At 36.7% G+C, this 20,169-nt stretch overlaps 5 protein-coding genes across 6 annotated transcripts in view; all 5 read left to right on the top strand.

Moving 5' to 3' along the window:
- LOC114155762 (gastrula zinc finger protein XlCGF8.2DB-like) overlaps window positions 1-20,169 on the top strand; it is a 723,567-nt gene that overhangs the window by 676,717 nt on the left and 26,681 nt on the right. The gene's annotated exons all lie outside the window — the stretch shown is intronic.
- Window positions 604-3,440, top strand: LOC114155775 (gastrula zinc finger protein XlCGF57.1-like). Its single transcript, XM_028035857.1, has 2 exons — window positions 604-893; window positions 1,533-3,440. Exons 1-2 carry the CDS (start codon window positions 737-739, stop codon window positions 3,209-3,211), a joined length of 1,836 nt encoding a protein of 611 aa, XP_027891658.1. The 5' UTR covers window positions 604-736; the 3' UTR covers window positions 3,212-3,440.
- LOC114155798 (zinc finger protein OZF-like) lies at window positions 4,527-8,647 on the top strand. Its single transcript, XM_028035907.1, has 2 exons — window positions 4,527-4,788; window positions 6,402-8,647. The coding sequence occupies exons 1-2, from the start codon at window positions 4,629-4,631 to the stop codon at window positions 7,499-7,501; spliced, it is 1,260 nt and encodes a 419-aa protein (XP_027891708.1). The 5' UTR covers window positions 4,527-4,628; the 3' UTR covers window positions 7,502-8,647.
- On the top strand, window positions 9,148-13,891 carry LOC114155787 (gastrula zinc finger protein XlCGF57.1-like). Of its 2 annotated transcripts, XM_028035882.1 has the most exons (3): window positions 9,148-9,447; window positions 10,797-11,612; window positions 11,697-13,891. In XM_028035882.1, the coding sequence occupies exons 1-3, from the start codon at window positions 9,279-9,281 to the stop codon at window positions 12,119-12,121; spliced, it is 1,410 nt and encodes a 469-aa protein (XP_027891683.1). In that variant the 5' UTR covers window positions 9,148-9,278; the 3' UTR covers window positions 12,122-13,891. The 2 variants fall into 2 exon arrangements, with proteins under 2 accessions (XP_027891683.1, XP_027891682.1); XM_028035881.1 differs by having other exon boundaries at window positions 10,797-13,891.
- LOC114155809 (gastrula zinc finger protein XlCGF8.2DB-like) lies at window positions 16,738-19,449 on the top strand (the record flags this gene model as incomplete). The annotated part of the gene is made up of 2 exons (XM_028035918.1): window positions 16,738-16,981; window positions 18,419-19,449. Coding segments are annotated over exons 1-2 (1,095 nt in total), but the record flags the coding sequence as incomplete, so codon positions are not given.

Genomic DNA, 20,169 nt, shown 5'->3' with positions numbered 1-20,169 from the left:
TGTTTAGCAGAACCAGAATATGGTTCTGCTGGGGGTTTCTTCATGTCTCCACTGTTGCCACATGCATGCTAGGTATGAGAGATTATTGTAAAGTCGACTGAATACTGCAAGTCAAGGACTCGGCGTAATCTGCTGGGATTAGAAAACTTTCTAATGTAATTTGAGTAATAAAGAATTAGGATTCATTTGAATGTGTGCGATTGAATTGAAATTAAATTTTTCTCTAATGTTTTGTGATTTATTATAAATTGATGCAAATGTAAATAAACTGAATTGGATTAAACTGAATTGTCTCTTATTTAGAAAGTGTAAAGTGTTAATATTATATTAGCAAGTTTTGTGACTACGTGATATTGTTGTTGATAGTATGGGGACCATGCACTTTTAGAAACGATTCAAGTGATTTAAATAATTATTTTTCTGTGGAGACTTAACAGTGCAGTGTTTGTCTCATAAAATCGTGTAATACATGGAGTAAAAGTGCTGTTCACTACACAATCCATAAAAAGTTGTCTCGACTCGTCTTGGTTGTTTAAGTTTATAATTTTTTGCCAAAGTTAGACGGGTCCATTCAAAGCGGAACTAAACTACGTTACGGTTTCTTCCGTAGCGTATCAGTGTGACACATGGAAAAGCCAAAACATAACATGAGTAGCGTTAGCTTTCCTTCAGCTCTAGCGAACTTGAAAACGAGAAAGGTTTGCGGGCTGAATATGTGAGTGTTTGTAGTAAAAAAATGTCTTCAGTTCAGCTCCAGAACGAGCAGCTAAATCCTGCCGAAGAAACATCTTCAGAGTTTGAAGAAATCATCGTCAAGTCCGAGGAAGAGACGGATGGTCAGAGTGGACTGCTGGATTTAACCCGGACTCCTCGGATCACCTCACAACAAACAGGCATGAGACACAAGCGATTATAACGTTTTACTAAGGAGATAATTGTTGTGTCAAGCTGATTGTGTTTCCGTATCTGTTGCGCTTCTACACGGAGTTTTACGACTGATGTCGAGCTGGATTAAAGGGCTATTCCACCGACTTTCGGTTTGTAGGAACTTGTTGCAGAAGGAGCTTAGCTAGAAAGTTACAATACATGGACTGATCATTAAAATTTTAAGAAACCACAACAATTAACCTTTTTTTATATTTATTTAAAATGTTCTTTGTACATAAAATTGTACAATAACTGTATGCAGCTTGAAAATTTCATCAGTCTGACAGCTCAAACCTGAACAGAAATATTTTACACTGATAAGGGGTGTTGATGTTTCCATATAGTTTTACGTCTGATAATAAGAAAATACTGTAGATCAAAGTAAACATTACCAGTTCTTTAATGTCATTTTGTTGTGGAAATTTGATGCTGAACTACTGAAGTTATCATTTTTATGTACTGATGTAAGAGCCAGGTTGCAGACATATGGACTAAATAAAACTGAGAAAATAGTCTTCAGATGCGCTAATGAATTAATATGACTTTTGCTGTATTTTACTTACTTTTTAAGCTTTTATTTTTTGCTTTTCTTTCTCTTTCTCCAGACCTGCCTCAACATTACGATTTTCAGGGGGAGAAGATTTTTAATGACCAGCACCAGCGTATCCAGGAGTTGACCTCTGGTTTAGACCAGAAGGAACTACAAGGTCCACAAACAAAAGAGGAGTCTGAGGAACTAATGCATCACCAGATAAAAGAGGAGCAAGGAGAACCAGAAAATCTTCAAATAAAAGAAGACCAGGACGATCTAGAACATCTCCCGATTAAAGAGGAGCAGGAGGAAATACTGTGTGTGCAGATAAAAGAGGAAGAGAAAGAACTTCATCCTGGCTTTGTGGGACAAGATGAAGAACAGCTTCTGCTGAAAGAGCAGACTGATACCTTAACGGCAATGCTGACTAACGAGGAAAAATGCTGCAGTGAACCAGCACCAAACAGAAACCAACACAACTCCTGTGATCTTCCTGAAGCTCAGAACCAGGAAGGAAGAATGCCAGAGGATTCAGAATCAACAAGAGGAGAATTACCAAAACAAAATAAAAGACTTCAGAAAACCAGAGAGCATAAAAACAACATTGATAATGCAAAACAAAAAAGCGTTAAAAAAATATCTTTAGGTAAGAGCAGGTATTCTTGTAAAACATGTAATGAAACATTTTTTCATAACAGCACGTTTATTAGACATCTGAGAACTCATACAGGTGAGAAGCCCTTTTCATGTACAATCTGTGGAAAATGTTACAGACAAAAGGGTCATTTAACTGATCACATGAGAACTCACACAGGCGAGAAACCCTTTGAGTGTAGCATTTGTGAAAAAAGCTTCAGTCAAAAGAGCCATTTAACGATTCACATGAGAATTCATGCAGATGAGAAGCCTTTCTCCTGTGTGGTCTGTGGAAAGAATTTTAGCCAGAAGGGTCAATTAGCTTATCACAACAGAGGTCACACAGGGGAGAAGCCTTTTTCGTGTATTGCTTGTGGAAAATGTTTTGGTCAAAAAAGTAGTTTAACTTATCACATGAGAAGTCACACAGGTGAAAAACCTTTTTCATGCATAAATTGTGGAAAGAGTTTTAGTTTGAAAGGCAATTTAATATATCACACAAAAAATCACGCATGTGAAAAGTCGTTCCACTGTGTCACTTGTGGAAAAAATTTCTGTAAGATAGAAAACTTTACAACTCATCTGAAAATTCACACAGGTCAGATGCCTTTTTCATGCATCACCTGTGGAAAATCATTCAGCCAAAAAAAAAGTTTTAATACTCACCTAAGAACTCACACAGGTGAGAAACCTTTCACATGTAAAATCTGTGGGAAAAGTTATATTCAAAAAAGTAGCTTAACGTATCACATGAGAATACACTCGCTTGAGAAACCGTTTTTATGTATTACTTGTGGAAAAAGTTTCAGCAAAAAAGATATTTTCAAATCTCATTTGAGAAGCCACACAGGTGAGAAGCCTTTCTTGTGTAACACATGTGGAAAACAGTTTACTCGCAAAAGCTTTTTAACAGTTCATCTAAGGGTTCACACTGGTGAGAAGCCTTTCACATGTTCTACCTGTGAAAAATGTTTCACTCGGAAAAGCTTTCTAACAGTTCACATGAGAACCCACACAGGTGAGAAGCCTTTCTCATGTTTGTCCTGTGGAAATACTTTCAGGCAAAGGGCTCATTTGATTTGTCACATGCGAACTCACACAGATGAGAAGATGTAATTTAGTGAATGCTTTGAAGTTTTTTAGCATCTAGGAGCTTGGGCACGTTTTTAGAACCTGAAGTAACCAAAACGTAAAAAAGCTTCACATTTAAAAACAAATATTGCAAAAATGCCTTCAGAAATGTCTAAACATTTTTAAGTATGTAATGTATTTAATAGTGTACAATGCTTGCAGTTTTTTAATAAATTAAAGATGTTTTTTAAAGCAAAACATACCATTTTCTACATGTATTGTGTCTGTTTTTATTCTTTTCAGAAGGCAAAAAAATGGACACCCAGTATTTGTGGAGGTTAGGCACCACAACTGCCTGTCATTAGATTTAGAAAGCAGAAACAAATCCAGTTTGTCACATTCACAAGCACAAGATCATACATTAGCTCCAAGGTAGGAAAGTTAAAATAATATGTATAAAAATCTATGTTTTAAAGGTTCTTATCCTGCTTTGTGCAAATATCAAGACATAATACACTAATTATGTGCAACCCAGGTACACTTTACACCATTGTAGGACGTCTGGCATGACTATAAAGTCAGACAAAGCACAATAAGTGAGAACTGGGTCAAGATGCTGCACCTCATGACGCTGCTTCAACAGATTATTTGGATTCCTGAACCTTTGATATGAGTGTTTGATATGATATGAGTGTTTATTGTCTGTGAATAATGTGTTAATAAAAGTAAAGTGTTACCCAAACTGAAGCAAAAGCAAAGCAGTATTTGATAAAAATGTACCTAAGTGCCTATCTGACCAGAACATGCGATAAATATTTATTTAAATTTTTCCCTGAAACAAATTCTGGTATCTGACAATGAAAATGACACAATAGCAAAACAAAATTCAGGCATAAGAAATGCTTTATCAAATCAAAACCTTTCAATATAAAAATATATAAAACTAATATGTACAGTAGGTAGTGTATACATTGTAGAACAAGGTTTATGGTGTTTACTGTGTCTGGGCTTGGTGCATTTTTGGTGAAAACACGTTTATTCTTCATTCAGTGAAGTTACTCATAGTGGGTAGTGTCCAGAAATCTTACTCAAGTAAGAGGAGCAATACTCCATTTTATTTTTATTACTCAACTAAAAGTAAAAGGGATGGTGTACTGAAAGTACTCCTGGAAGTGTGTGTATATATATAAATATATATATATATATTTTTTTTTTCCCCCAAAATGTCATTCAGGTGAATGTAGTTATTTCCACCTCTGCATATTTCTGGGGTCGTTTGGAAAACAGGTAATACCGAGTTTCTCCAGAAGATGGCAGTAATGCAGGCTGTTGGATTTCAGCTAACTGAGAATGACGTACTTCTGGTGCGTCACGTAATGAAACAACGGAAGCTAACGGAGCTGTTAGCCAGTTTTGTTTACATTCCTTGCTTGAGTTGCGTAAATGACTATCTGTAGCAACTATGTCTTCGCTTTCATCTCAGAGAGAGTTCACCAACGAGCCGTCACCTCCTGCTGACGAAACATTAACAGACATTAAAGAAATCATTGTAAAATCAGAGGAAGAGATCGACGACAGCTTGGATTTCAGCGAAAAAACCCAACTGATCGTAAAACGTACAGGTACGAAGGTCCAGGTGCGGTAATGTCATTTTACCGATCAGATCGTGGGTCTGAATGTTGTTTGATGCCGTTTAAATTTCATTTTAGAGCAATAGAGAACATCCAGTTACATAAGCTGTGGTTATACGGACTCAAAGCTGAAGTATTTCATATTTTTGGCTGTTTTTTTATAATATAATTATTCAGTACTGTAAGCAGCGCCTTTACACTGGAGTTTTTGAAAGAGGGAGGCAAAAGAGCGACCAAGCTACCCGACCGTTTGTCTCCATACGTTAGCAGCGCCTGTACACTGTGTATTACGGTATCAGTACTGGTTCTGTGCTGCTGTTGCATCTGTGACCTTCAAGCTTTGCGACTCTACAAGGCAATAAAATACACGTTGGTTATTCTGGAAATCAGTTCAAATAGGGAGTTTAATCATACTATGTAATAATCAGCCAAACCAAATGTAAAAACAGCAAATAAGGCAAAATCATCAGAAAAGGAATTGAATTAGGAGAGATACTTGAGCTTTGTTATGCTTATTTGCAAAAAATATTTAAATGAAGTACACACCTAGAAATTAGGGATATGAATTGACATAGAGGGAAACTAACATGAATAAAAAAAATATCATTTTATAAATACTTGCATGTTAAAATATATATTGTCTACAATATGTAAATATTTCAGAAACTTCTCTAAATCTGTTTAAAGAGGACAAATTCAGTCAACAATTTTTTTACTCAGTTTTTCTTCCCTGCTATCAGAAACTTGTTTAAAATAGTTGTTTTAATGTATTACCTTTTTAGGTATTACAAAGTAAACCTGTCACATTGCTTATTTTATGCCTTACATATAAGTTTTAAGTTAGGAAAAGCTCAGTTAACTCTTTTATGGTTGTGGGGCTCTACAAAATGCTTTGTAAATGTCGTTTAACTACTGATTTTAAAATTGATCTCTTGTTTTTATTCTTGCATTTAGTGAATAGACATAATTTTTGTTGTCCCAAAAGATTTTGAAAAAGAGTAAAATTTTGTCTGAGATTTTGCTCATTTTATCAATATTTGCAGGTGAAAGAAATGTGCGTTTTGCTCTCGTTTTTCTGGCTTGTTTAAATCACAACATCAATTTCCATTTCCACACCAGCCTCTCCAGCAGCACACTGAGTGAAAAGCAGAATTTGCTCTTCATTTGTGTCTCTTTATGTTAATAAATCAGACCAAAGTGGATCCAGTGAGGGTTAGAGGAAGGAGTTTGGCACGGAAAAAGTTTTGGAATAGGGAAATACTTTTAACATAGAAAGCGAGAACAACGGCAAAGGACAAGATTTTCCAAAATGAGCAACAGAATGCTTACTTGTAAAGGTTTAAGCGAAACAAACTGACGATTTAAAGAAAGAGAAAAGTGAAGAGATGACATGATGCAGATACAGAAGCAACTGTGCATCCGGTCTTAACATAATATGCAGTCCATGTTTTAATTTTAGACAATTTTCTTTTTTTGTGAATTTTTGTTTGTCAGCATCACAAAGTTTGGTTATTTTAGGTTTGAATTTAATTGGCGTTAAATCGTTTGTTGTTTTGGGGATAAGTTGGACAATTAATCAGTTTCATGTCTGTTTGCTTGTCTAGACCTTCAACATCATGATATTAAGAAGGAGGAGGATTTTTCTGACCAGGAGGAGCCAGAGCCTCTAACAATGAAAGAAGAACCGAGTGAGCTACAACATCTGCAGATAAAAGAAGAAGAGAATGAGCTCTGCATCAACCAGGATGAAGAACAACTTGTGGTGAAGAAGCAGGAGATGAAAACCTTTCCTGCATCTCCTACCAATGTAGAAATAAGCTGCAGTGAACCCGAACCAAACAGGGAGCAACTCATCTCTCGGGACGGCTGTGATGCTGAGGACCGAAATCAGGAAGAAAGCAATGATGAAGACACAGAAATAAGCAGCGATGAAGAACCGAAACAAAATAACAGATGTCAGAAAACCAGAGGGTATGATAACAATTCTGACAAATTAAAACAAAAAGAGCAGAAGAAAACGCACAAAGATAAAAATCTGTATTCATGTACGATGTGTGATAAATTGTTTTCTCAAAAGACTCACTTGATCTACCACATGAGAACGCACACAGGTGAGAAGCCTTTCTCATGCAAGTTTTGTGGAAAATGTTTCAGTCGAGAAAGTATTGTGAACAATCACCTGAGAATCCACACAGGCGAAAAGCCCTTCTCATGTCTGACCTGTGGAAAAAGTTTCACTCTCAAACATAAGTTGACGGATCACATGAGAATTCACACGGGTGAGAAACCGTTTCCGTGCAACGCTTGTGATAAATCTTTTAATCTAAAAAGCAATCTGAAGCAGCACCTGAGAATCCACACGGGCGAGAAGCCTTTCTCATGTGTGACCTGCGGTAAAAGTTTCAGTCAAAGAAGTCAAGTAACGCTTCACATGAGAAGTCACACGGGTGACCGACCTTTTTCATGCGTGACCTGTGGGAAAAGTTACAGCCACAAAGGTCACCTAACTGATCACATGAGAACTCACACAGGTGAGAAGCCATTTTCATGTCTGACATGTGGAAAAAGTTACAGTCAGAAAGGCCATTTGACAGTTCACATGCGAATTCACACAGGTGAGAGGCCGTTTCCATGTAGCACCTGTGGAAAAACCTTCAGTCGAAGAAGTCGTTTAAAAAAACACATGAGAATTCACACAAGATAGACGTCCTGTGTGACCTGTGGGAAGTGTCTCAGTTTAAGGAGCAAGAAGCATTTTATACAGCTGTGAACTTTAAATCATCCCCTCACATATTTTTTTCTGATTTTGCTTCTTGGTTACTGAAATGTAAAAATCCGTAGCATCCGTGTCTGAACAATGTTTACATCTCTAATGAATGGACGGGTCTTCAGAACAATCTTGTGTTGAACACACAGTAAGAGCTATAAGGAAAGAATAAAACTACTGTTTGCTCTTACACACACACAGAGGTTCACTTTAGAGTGACATTAGGTCATACTAAGCAAATTCAAGCATATCTAAATAAACACCAGCTTCTTCATGTAAAAACTGTCTCTCCTGCTAAAGTTCAACATGAGTGGAACGGCAACTACGGAGCAAAATTGGGGCCGTAAAGTTTGTTCAAAAGGAAAAAAAATTTGAAACTGAAATTCATCTGGTATCGCATGATGAAATTTAGGTCTCGGTAGCAAATACCTGTTTCATGAAATGTCAATTTGGTTTGAATATTTTTTTCCCTCTTTATTTGATGCACTCAGATAAAACTTTAAAAAAAGCTATTTTTGTTATTTTTTTCAGGTTACATGTTTCTGATTTTTGTTTTGATTTAAAACATTCAAGTGTGACAAGAAGAGAAAAAGCAGAAGGAATCTGTAATGGTGTAAATACTTTCTCTACTCCACTGCAGTTGTTTGCTCAGTAATGGCGGCGTTTTCTTGTTGAATTAATTCAATTAATATATTTGAAAATTCCCAGGTTAGAAGTTGGAGTCTGAATTTAAACAAAATTTTACAATATTGTAAAAATGACATGCACTTACTGACAAAGGTATTGATTTGCATTGCTACTAACAGTTAATCCACTGGTTCCCACTTTGCAACGTGAGCAAACTTAAACTGGATGTGACATCATGAAGAGTTCAGAGGTAAATGTGTAAAGGTTTGTAAATAAGTCGCGTTTTACATCTTGGTTGTTGAGTGCAAGTAAGTTGATGATGACATCATTTACAAATCTGCGTATGTAACTTTGCTTTACAGCACATAACAGAACAATCACAGCATTGTACTGGAGACCAGTTGTATTTGTAGAGTTTTATTTATGAAACATACAAATAAATAATAAAAATCATTACTTTGTGTTATTTGGTGGTTCATAAGAGATGGTATATTTAAGTTTACAGCTGATTTTGTTCATCTGTGCTTGTATGTACAGTATATTATGTAATTTTCAACATGTTGTTTGCAGTAAACTGAAAGACCCATGAAGACTAGTCAGCATAATGCAGGTGGGTGTAAGTTCAGACAATTTATTTCAGTCTGTTTTGGTTTTTCAGTTTTAAAGTTATGGTGTATTTATTTCAGGAAAACATGGACCTTAAAATGAGGAGGACTTATCCTGCCAAATTTGACAATAGATGACATAAAATTCAACATAACTAAATAAGTGTAGAAATTAATTAGCTATTTATGGTTTTGTTTCCTTAAATGTGTATTTATTTATTTATAATTTTTGGCAGGATCGGTCCGTATTAAAATTGTTTTTGGCATAGACATGCTGTAAAGTCATTGTGATACACGATTCATCCATGGGGTGGCAATAATTCTCAAAAATAGAAGAAGAAGAAGAAGAAGAAGAAGAAGAAGAAGAAGAAGAAGAAGAATCCTCCAACTGAGATGCTAACGGTGTTAGCTTATCTTTGTCTGGTGTCATTTTGAGTCCCGTTGTGGCGTCTGAGCTGAATTTATGGGTATCTATAATCAAAATGTCTTCACCGAGATGTAAGGAAGAGATTATTGACGATGAATTAACTCATGCCGAAGAAACATTCACGGAGCTTAAGGAAATAATCGTAAAGTCCGAGGAAGAGATCGATGGTGAGCGCAGACTGCTGGATGTCAACCGGATACCCCAGATAATCGTTCACCAAATAGGTATGAAACACCAGGAGTGCAAACATTTACCTGATGAGAGGATTTAGAGATCATTTATGCGGTTTGCAGTAACTTTTTGAGGTTTACGTATTACAGACCAGTCACGTACGTTTTCTGGCGTTATCCATTTCATTTCGTCCAAGCCATTTCTTGTTTACCAGGTTTTGCCTTTTCTAAAGTCAATCTACAAATCGTTTTTCATTTGCGGTCAGGCAAGCCAACGGTCGCAATGGGCTGAAATTAAGCTCCGCTCATATATGGTGTATTACGGCGTTAGAGCTCTGCGGTGCAGGTGTTTACGATCTATTGGTTATAAACATCATGTCAGAGAGGAGACTCACGTTTCAATTGGTTCATATGAATTCAACCAAAATTTTAAGAATATTTTTCTCAGAATTCTGTCTTTTTAAAATATTTTTATAGATTGTCAGATTTTCTTCTTTTTTTTTTCTCACCCGTGGGCCAAATCCTTCATATATAAAATATAATTCAGGTGTAACAACAGCATGTAGGATCACACTAAGATATAAAAAAACAATTAAAATATATCAAATGTAAACAAAAACAAACATTAAGAATATACTGTGCAGTAATTATGAGATTATAACTTGAAAAATACTGCACAACTGTGCAAGGAATGTGCAACTGAGTAGGTTTTCTGTTCTTAAATACATAACGGTCATTTGTAGTTGTGGCATCATGATTAACTTTGCTTACTTGCACTGATCTTACCTGGTTGCATTACAGGAGAAGTGGCTGACAGAGCCAGACTGTTGAGCTACTGTTTACATTCACTGAGTTGTAAACAGTGAATGTTTGACGTTATGTTGATACAGTTGGCTGCCGAGTTATTAAATGAAGCATAAGATGTGTCTCTGCTGTCAGCTCAGCCCCACAGACTATTGGCACACAACAGTCCCAAAATATTGTGCAGATTTTTGTAAGTGCTTTTATTTTACTTGGATAATAAGTGTGGTGGAAAATTACTATAAGTTAACATCTGCTGATCATGTTATATTAAATGCTTTTTTTATATATATAACACTCTCACCAAAATGACTGTTTGGGTTACATGTACAAGGTTGGAAGTTGTTTTCTACAGCTGCATCAGAACCAGACTGTCTCGCCCCGTGTTTTGGATTCCTTACCTTAGTATAAAACTCATGTGTTGACTCTGCCTGGCAGAGCTATTCACCCAGACCTGCTTCATTATTGATTGATTATTGACAAGCATATATTGTGCGCAATGTATGAATAAACCTGATTGAGTGATTTCACCTGACAGTGTTTGGTAAAATTAATTTTTATTCCACAACATAAGCTATTTTCTTTTCTGTTTGCTTCTTCAGATTCACAGCATTATGTTGAGAAGGAGGAGGTTCTTGTTGGCCAGCAGCTTGGGGACCAGGAGAGGAGCCTCCCAGTGGACCAGGAGGAACCAGAACCCTTGCAGATCAAAGACGAGCAGAATGAGCTAGAACATCTAGAGATTAAAGAGGAAGAGGATGAACTCTGCATCAGTCATGATGAAGCACGGTTTGAGCTGAAGCAGGAGACTGAGACCGTTATGGTGACTCTTTGTAATGAGGAAAAATACCACATTGAACTAGAACCAAACTGGAACCAGGTCATCTCTCAGGAGCCGTCTGAAATAGAGATCCAGCATCAGGAAGGAAGCAGTGATGAAGACTCAAAATCAGAGACAGATGAAGAAGAGCAAATACAAAGCAAGAGATGCCAACATAATAACAGTGTGTGTTCTTGTGAAATTTGTGCTGAATTTAGTCCTCACAATAGTCTTTTGTCTCAAAGCATGGAAAATCACACAAAGGAAAAGTCTTTCTCATGTCTGACTTGTGGAAAAATATTTTCTCAAAAACGTTTTTTGACCAACCATGTGAGAGTTCACACTGGTGAAAGGCCTTTCTCGTGTTCAATATGTGGAAAAGGTTTTACTCAAAAAACTCATCTAACTCATCACTCTACAACTCACACAGATGAGAAGCCTTTCTCATGCTTGACCTGTGGGAAAACATTTAGGTTCAAAAGCAGTTTGAATATACACGTCAGAATCCACACAGGTGAGAAGCCATTCCTGTGTATGACTTGTGGAAAAAGCTTTAATCAGAAAGGTAATTTGATTTATCACATGAGAATCCACACAGGTGAGATGCCATTCTCGTGTAGCGTCTGTGGAAAGGGTTTCACTCAAAGAAGTCAGTTACAACTACACATGAGAAGCCACACAGGTGAAAAGCCTTTCTCATGTGTGACCTGTGGAAAAAGTTACAGTCAAAAAGGAAATTTAACTTGTCACATGAGAACTCACACAGGAGAGAAGCCCTTTCCATGTCTGACCTGTGGAAAAAGTTTCACTATCAAAAGTCTTTTAAACAAACACCTCCGAACTCACACGGGCGAAAGACCTTTCTCCTGTTTGACCTGTGGTAAAAGTTTTCTTCAAAAGACTCATTTAACGGATCATATGAGGATTCACACAGGTGATAGGCCTTTTTTGTGTATGACTTGTGGAAAAGGGTTCCTTCAAAGAACTCATTTAACAGATCACATGAGGATTCACACGGGTGAGAAGCCTTTCTCATGCAACACGTGTAATAAAACGTTTAGCCTAAAAAGTAATTTGAATTTACACATGAAAACTCACACAGAATAGAAGTCTTCCAAAAAACGTTCAACTAAAACTGGAAAGATCCGTTATAAAACACACAAATTTGCACATACACATAACTGTACGTATGCAAAGTTATGTAAAAAACTCACCACCCCAGCCTAGACTTTTAGGAAAAAGTCTAAAGCTGACTTAGATTGGATAAACTGTTCTCCTAATAATTTCCAATGCAGTTTTTATAAAATATGAAACAATGGAAGGTTTAAAGCATTTTTGTAAGGTTATGACAATTTAATATGTTGAATTGATGTTTTTGAAGTTACTTGTCCACCTTGTAAGCTATGTCTTTTGTTGTGCATGTAGTTGCACAACAACTATGTTATCCAGCTGATTAACATTCAGGTTTGTTTAGGAAAACTCGGTTGCCTTTTTGTGTTATTACATTTCCCGGAGACAAATGGAAAACTCACAGTTTACATTTCTGTTTAGAGTCAGACTGCAGATGGACAGAAAGAATCTGACATAACTGAGAATCTTTGCCCAATCAAGTCTACAAACAAGCTTAATCTACCTGTGTAAAATTTGGTTGCATTGGTTGAAATCTTTCCACAAGATGGTTTCTCAAGTAACTTCAACAAGATAAGGTTTTGCAGTGTGCTACCCAAACTGTGGACTCAAATCCAATTCGGACACTAATGGATGATCTTAAACATGCTGTCCAAACTTGAAAAGCCTCCGACATTGCAGAATTAAAATGTTTCTGCAGCACAAAGGGGACCAAAATTCTTCAGTGGTGATGTTAAACTTAAACACTAATTCCCAGTTATAGCGAATGGTTGTGACATGTATGACTCCACTAATTAGGCCTTTGCAGCGCTTTGCTGCGATTCTGCCCCCCCCCAAAGAGGGGCCTTTTGGAGGCTTTATCATATTCACAAACTCACCAAACTTGGCGGACGCGTCAAGCCTGTTTAAAAATGTTGAATTTTAAGGTCGTCGCAAAAATTGCACAAAAAAAATGGCTCAACGGCGCCACCTAGTAATTTTCAAAAGACCCATTGCTATTCCCTTACTTCATCGTAGAGACATGAAATTCGGTACAGTTGTAGAGCTCACTAAGACGCTCAGAATTTATAATTAATGTCATAGTGCAAGTATCACAGGAAGTCGGCCATTTTGGATTGAAGGTCCGATTTTGACCCCATTTTTGCCGTTTACAGTCTTCGTATTTGATCAAACTCCTAATAGGGATTTCGATTGATTGGCTTCAAACTAAACCAACCAAAATGGCATGAGCTTTATCTCCTCGCTGCATCGACTGATCCGTTCCAGATTTTTTGTGAGTCGTCGGGGAGGCTGCCAAACGCATTCATGTGTATCGCCTGGTGGACGGGCGGGGAAAATGCGTGAGCTTCTGCGGTGGCTGGCGGGCGGCGGTGCGGGAACCTCTGCGGTGGCCGATAGGCCGGAGCGTCGCTGAGCTGCGAGGGCCGCTGTGCGGCTTTAATTTCATTTTATTTTTTAAGTACCTTGAAACGTGTTGTGAATCGGAATAAATAAATAAACTGATTCCAATTGCATTGATTTACTTTTTCCTTTAATAAATTGAAATGTGCTTTTCATAATGTAATAAGGTTTTCTCATTCCAGCATTAAAATTATTTTGATTATCTGAATCTGTTAGTTTGATTAAAGCGCAAAAACAAAAGTAACCATGTCTATATACTTATATTTCAAATGTGTGTACATTGAGAACAAAGTGTAAACAAATTCAATTCCTCCTATGATCAATAAACTGATTTTATTTTTCACATTAGTCGACTTTTTTTATTAAGAAGGGCATAAAAAAGTCTTAAAAAGTGAAGTGGGATCTGTAAAAGGCAGAAGTGAAATCTGTAAAATATGTTAAGAATAAAAGTACTTTTTTTAAGTGAACGGAGCATGCTTAAAGTTTTTTAGGATTGTGCTAAGTAACCTGTTTTTAGAAATTAAATTATAGTAACCCTGAAAAATAGGATCTTACCCTTAAAGTGCATCTTTCGCTTTTATCATTATCGTAATGACGTATGGGCAAAGATGCATTCATGGGCCCAATATGGGTGGGAATTTACAGCTACTTCATGTAAACACCGTTTTCAACTAATACACCACCCAGTGACATACAGGTCCTTCTCAAAATATTAGCATATTGTGATAAAGTTCATTATTTTCCATAATGTACTGATAAAAATTGAACATTCATATATTTTAGATTCATTGCACACTAACTGATATATTTCAGATCTTTTATTGTCTTAATACGGATGATTTTGGCATACAGCTCATGAAAACCCAAAATTCCTATCTCACAAAATTAGCATATTTCATCCGACCAATAAAAGAAAAGTATTTTTAATACAAAAAAAGTCAACCTTCAAATAATTATGTACAGTTATGCACTCAATACTTGGTCGGGAATCCTTTTGCAGAAATGACTGCTTGAATGCGGCGTGGCATGGAGGCAATCAGCCTGTGGCACTGCTGAGGTGTTATGAAGGCCCAGGATGCTTCGATAGCGGCCTTTAGCTAATCCAGAGTGTTGGGTCTTGCGTCTCTCAACTTTCTCTTCACAATATCCCACAGATTCTCTATGGGGTTCAGGTCAGGAGAGTTGGCAGGCCAATTGAGCACAGTGATACCATGGTCAGTAAACCATTTACCAGTGGTTTTGGCACTGTGAGCAGGTGCCAGGTCGTGCTGAAAAATGAAATCTTCATCTCCATAAAGCTAAAGCATGAAGTGCTCCAAAATCTCCTGATAGCTAGCTGCATTGACCCTGCCCTTGATAAAACACAGTGGACCAACACCAGCAGCTGACATGGCATCCCAGACCATCACTGACTGTGGGTACTTGACACTGGACTTCTGGCATTTTGGCATTTCCTTCTCCCCAGTCTTCCTCCAGACTCTGGCACCTTGATTTCTGAATGACATGCAAAATTTGCTTTCATCCGAAAAAGTACTTTGGACCACTGAGCAACCTTCCAGTGCTGCTTCTCTGTAGCCCAGGTCAGGCGCCTCTGCCGCTGTTTCTGGTTCAAAAGTGGCTTGACCTGGGGAATGCGGCACCTGTAGCACATTTCCTGCACACGCCTGTGCATGGTGGCTCTGGATGTTTCTACTCCGCAGGTCCCCCAAGGTCTGGAATCGGCCCTTCTCCACAATCTTCCTCAGTGTCCGGTCACCTCTTCTCGTTGTGCAGCGTTTTCTGCCACACCTTTTCCTTCCCACAGACTTCCCACTAAGGTACCTTGATAAAGCACTCTGGGAACAGCCTATTCCTTCAGAAATATCTTTCTGTGTCATACCCTCTTGCTTGAGGGTGTCAATGATGGCCTTCTGGACAGCAGTCAGGTCGGCAGTCTTACCCATGATTGGGGTTTTGAGTGATGAACCAGGCTGGGAGTTTTAAAGGCCTCAGGAATCTTTTGCAGGTGTTTAGAGTTAATTCGTTGTTTCAGATGATTAGGTTCATAGCTCATTTAGAGACCCTTTTCACGATATGCTAATTTTGTGAGATACGAATTTTGGGTTTTCATGAGCTGTATGCCAAAATCATCCGTATGAAGACAATAAAAGACCTGAAATATTTCAGTTAGTGTGCAATGAATCTAAAATATATGAATGTTCAATTTTATCATTACATTATGGAAAATAATGAACTTTATCACAATATGCTAATATTTTGAGAAGGACCTGTAGATAAAAGATGTTCAAAGTCTAAAAAATGTAAAAATTGCTATTATAGTTTATAATATATAGTTTACATAATAAGAAATGTTTTGTTTGATTTGTCTGGATTCCTGCTCATGAAATGAAGAAGTAGATATATTAGCTAAACAGGCCCTGAAATCAGATATTATTAACTTAAATATTCCTTTCAGCAAAAGTGAGGGTAAATCTATTATTTCAAATGAAATCTTTAAGGTTTGGCTGGAACACTGGGTTAATCATTACACTGGTAGAGATATATATACAATTCAAAAGACTGTGGGAGTTAAGAGTTGTATGAACGGAAGACGGAAAGAAGAGGTAGTCTTATCTCGACTTAGAATTGGTCAAACTGGAATTAATAATTCTCTTTTCAGAATAGGAAACATGAAATAGGGACTTGTAATTATTGTAATCAGATGGAAACAGTGGAACATGTTTTATTAGAATGTAACAAGTATTCAGAGGAACGTCAGCACTTAAATTCAATACTAAATAGTGAGAAAATAGGATTTTCTATGATAAATCTTTCAGGAAATAAATTCTGCTAAATCAATTAATTATTAATTAGATTTTTTAAAAACACTGGGTTATTTAATCATATATATATATATATATATATATATATATATATATATATATATATATATACATATATATATATATATATATATATATATATATATATATATATATGTATATATATATATATACATATATATATATATATATATATATATATATATATATATATATATGGGGGGAGGAGGGTGTATGGATGTGAATTTGCACATTCGTGCATACCATTGAGGTGTGTTTTATTTTATTCCCTCTGAGATCATTGATAACCACACTCCAGTCTGGTAGGTGGCGGTAAATGCACCATAAGTTGGTAGCCATCCGCCAATAGAAATCAAAAGAAGAAGAAAAAACCCCGACAAAGACAAAGAGGACGGACGGCACGTGGTCTGTTTCCAGTTTCTCTAAAAATATCTTCAGTCCAGTTTAAACGAGTTTATCAACGAGCCGTTAACTGCTGCTGAAGAAACATTCACAGAGTTTAAAGAAATCATCGTCAAGTCGGAGGAAGAGATGGATGATCATCGCAGACTGCTGGATTTCTCCCGGAGGCCCCAGATAATCTTACACCGAATAGGTAGGAACCACCAGCGTTTGGATGCAGGTTAAGGTCTAAATGTCTGCACCTTTCTGTATGAGGATCATTTTAGTAAATGTTCTTTTCCCGTATAAATGTTTTGTTAACCGGTAAATGAACGCAGGAATCACAATTACGCTGTGAAAATGGCTTATTGATGTAGAAATAAAATGACCTTTTTATGGCTTTTCCTCCTTTAACTAATCAAACTTACTTTTGAAAACAGGAGAAATGTGAACAATGCAGCGCAAGGTTAGTAAAGCAAACAGCATGAAACAATAATAGTGTGTTAGTAGCTGTAAAATGTAATAATTTGTAATAAATAAATTGTAGTGGCGATTGTTTGTCAAACCAAACATCCTATAAAAGTTCAGTCAACAAGCCACTGCTGCACTGAGGTGATGCTTCGTACGAAGGTAAAAGAAGTTCAATGTCCAAAAAACTTGAAGATTGCTTTTATAGTTTATTTTTTCCAGTTTGACAAGCAAATAACAAAGATCAAACTATACATTAGTGATGTGTTGAGTAATGAAGCGGGTAAGACAGAGAACTCACCTAAACCTGAGCAGTTAAAGTTTTTATTTTTTAGTAATAAATCGTTGTCCCTGGTGACATAGCGAGTAACAAGCCAATCACAACCCTCTTTTCTATTTGTTTCTAGTTTTCTTTTGGATCCAGCCATTGTTTCATACAACCAGATTCATCAGAATTTATGTATCAGAATCACAAACATTTTAAACTTGTTTATTCATTGTAAAGCTTCATGTTGTTTTCACGTTGCCTATTTTACATATATTGTCCAGTTGATGTCACAGTAGAGCAAATGAAGCACCGCGGTGCATCGGCTCATGAGTCAAATGATTGGATGGAGTTCCTCAGGGCTTCATGAAGCTGCATCTCACCATCACTACTTTTCAATGTTTCCTTTCCTGCTCTGGTCAAAGCCCAGTGCATGCTGGTCCTATACCAGTCCCTATACTTACAGAAAATGGACCCACAGTTCTTAATGTCTAACTTACAAAAGTAAATAACAAACACAAAGCAACAAAAACTAAACAATTATTAACCTGTAAATAAACTCTGTAAATAAACCCCAAAAATATAAAGTGAACTAAAATCAAATTTTAATACAAATAAAAGTAATGATAGTTCCAAATTAAGTAATATCTTGAAATAATAAAATTTACTTGTAAATATTAACAACATTGGCAACTATTATTAATTTTATAATAAATAAAAAATATTTAATATCCGTTCATTTGAGAATTCTCCAATTGTCAGCTGGATTTGTCGCCTGATCTGTCTCTCTGTCTACGCTCTTAAATTTTTCAGTGTGGGTTTTTTCATTTTTTTCATTTCTGTCGTAAACAATGAACGATTTCTCCCATTTACTTCAATAAAATAACGATTGTTTTTTAAATCTGTTTTCTTGTCCAGATTGCCTGCAGTGTAACATTTATTACCTGGAGAGGAGATCCACTCGGGACCAGGAGGAGTTGGAACCTCTGCAGGTGAAACAAGAACAGGAAGAGCCAGAAGATATTCAGATAAAAGAAGAGCAGGAGGATCTAAAACACCAGCAGATAAAAGTGGAAGAGAAAGAAGTTTACTGCAGTCAGGGTGAAGAACAGATTGAATTAAAACAGGAGACTGATACCTGCATGGTGGTTCCTGTTGATGAGCAAACAGACCACACTGAATCAGAACCAAACAGGAACCAAGTCATCTTCCAGGAAGCTGCTGAAGCTGAGAACCAAAATCAGGAAAGAAGAAAACCTTTCTCATGTGTCATCTGTAAAAAGCGTTTGACTTTCAAATCTGTTTTTGATGCTCATATGAGAACTCATACGGGTGAAAAGCCGTTTTCATGTGTGACCTGTGGAGAAAGTTTTAATCGAAAACAGAGTTTAACTGAGCACATGATGATTCATACTGGTGAAAAGCCGTTTTCATGTGTGACCTGTGGGAAAAGTTTTATTCGAAAACAGAGTTTAACTGAGCACATGATGATTCATACTGGTGACAAGTCATTTTCATGTGTGACCTGTGGAAAAAGTTTCAGTGGAAAATATAATTTAACTGAGCACATGATGATTCACACTGGTGAAAAGCAGTTTTCATGTGTGACCTGTTTAAAAAGTTTTAGTCATAAAGCGAATTTAACTAAGCACATGAGGATTCACAATGATGAAAAGCCGTTTTCATGTGTGAAGTGTGGAAAAAGTTTTACTCAAAAACATGTTTTAACTCAGCACATGATTCACACTGGTGAAAAGCCGTTTTCATGTGTGACCTGTGGGAAAAGTTTTATTCGAAAACATGATTTAACTCAGCACATGATTCACACTGGTGAAAAGCCGTTTTCATGTGTGACCTGTTTAAAAAGTTTTAGTCATAAAGCGAATTTAACTAAGCACATGAGGATTCACAATGATGAAAAGCCGTTTTCATGTGTGAAGTGTGGAAAAAGTTTTACTCAAAAACATGTTTTAACTCAGCACATGATTCACACTGGTGAAAAGCCGTTTTCATGTGTGACCTGTGGGAAAAGTTTTATTCGAAAACATGATTTAACTCAGCACATGATTCACACTGGTGAAAAGCCGTTTTCATGTGTGACCTGTGGAAAAAGTTTTATTCGAAAACAGGATTTAACTCAGCACATGATGATTCACAGTGGTGAAAAGCCGTTTTCATGTGGAAATTGTGGAAAAAGTTTTTGTCAAAAACAACATTTAATTCGGCACATGAGGATTCACACTGGTGAAAAGCCATTTTCATGTGTGACCTGTTTAAAAAGTTTTAGTCATAAAAAAAGTTTAACTCAGCACATGACACGTCACACAGTTGAAAAGCTGTAGAAGTATGTTCCATAAATGTCCTGTGTTGTATTTGTTAAATGTGATCATTTTGATCTTCACATTTGGATACGTAGAGATGTTCAACCATGACACATTTTCCTTCATTGAACGTTTTATTTTTCTGGTATATTCTGTATCAAAAAACAATAATGATAAACTGTATGTTATTGTATTAACTTACTGTTTATGTCAAACTGTATGTTGTGTGTGTACAACGTGAAGAGCAGAGGGCTCAGCACACAGCCCTGAGGAGTGCCAGTACTGATGCTGATAGATGAAGAGGCTTGGGGGCCCACTGACTATTTCATGCATTAACAGAGTTTGACC

Source organism: Xiphophorus couchianus, chromosome 13 (assembly GCF_001444195.1).
Source record: "Xiphophorus couchianus chromosome 13, X_couchianus-1.0, whole genome shotgun sequence".
In the NCBI taxonomy this organism is placed as follows: Eukaryota; Metazoa; Chordata; class Actinopteri; order Cyprinodontiformes; family Poeciliidae; genus Xiphophorus; species Xiphophorus couchianus.
The sequence above is the reverse complement of the archived record's forward strand: the minus strand, read 5'-3'. Positions and strand labels throughout refer to the sequence as shown.

What these genes read in the sequence shown, in the direction of transcription:
- LOC114155775 (XM_028035857.1), top strand. Translation starts at nt 737, where the DNA reads ATGTCTTCAGTTCAGCTCCAGAACGAGCAGCTAAATCCTGCCGAAGAA. An exon ending in GATCACCTCACAACAAACAG is followed by an intron (nt 894 to 1,532) that starts GCATGAGACACA and finishes CTCTTTCTCCAG; the next exon opens with ACCTGCCTCAACATTACGAT.
- LOC114155798 (XM_028035907.1), top strand. Translation starts at nt 4,629, where the DNA reads ATGTCTTCGCTTTCATCTCAGAGAGAGTTCACCAACGAGCCGTCACCT. An exon ending in ACTGATCGTAAAACGTACAG is followed by an intron (nt 4,789 to 6,401) that starts GTACGAAGGTCC and finishes TTGCTTGTCTAG; the next exon opens with ACCTTCAACATCATGATATT.
- LOC114155787 (XM_028035881.1), top strand. Translation starts at nt 9,279, where the DNA reads ATGTCTTCACCGAGATGTAAGGAAGAGATTATTGACGATGAATTAACT. An exon ending in GATAATCGTTCACCAAATAG is followed by an intron (nt 9,448 to 10,796) that starts GTATGAAACACC and finishes TTGCTTCTTCAG; the next exon opens with ATTCACAGCATTATGTTGAG.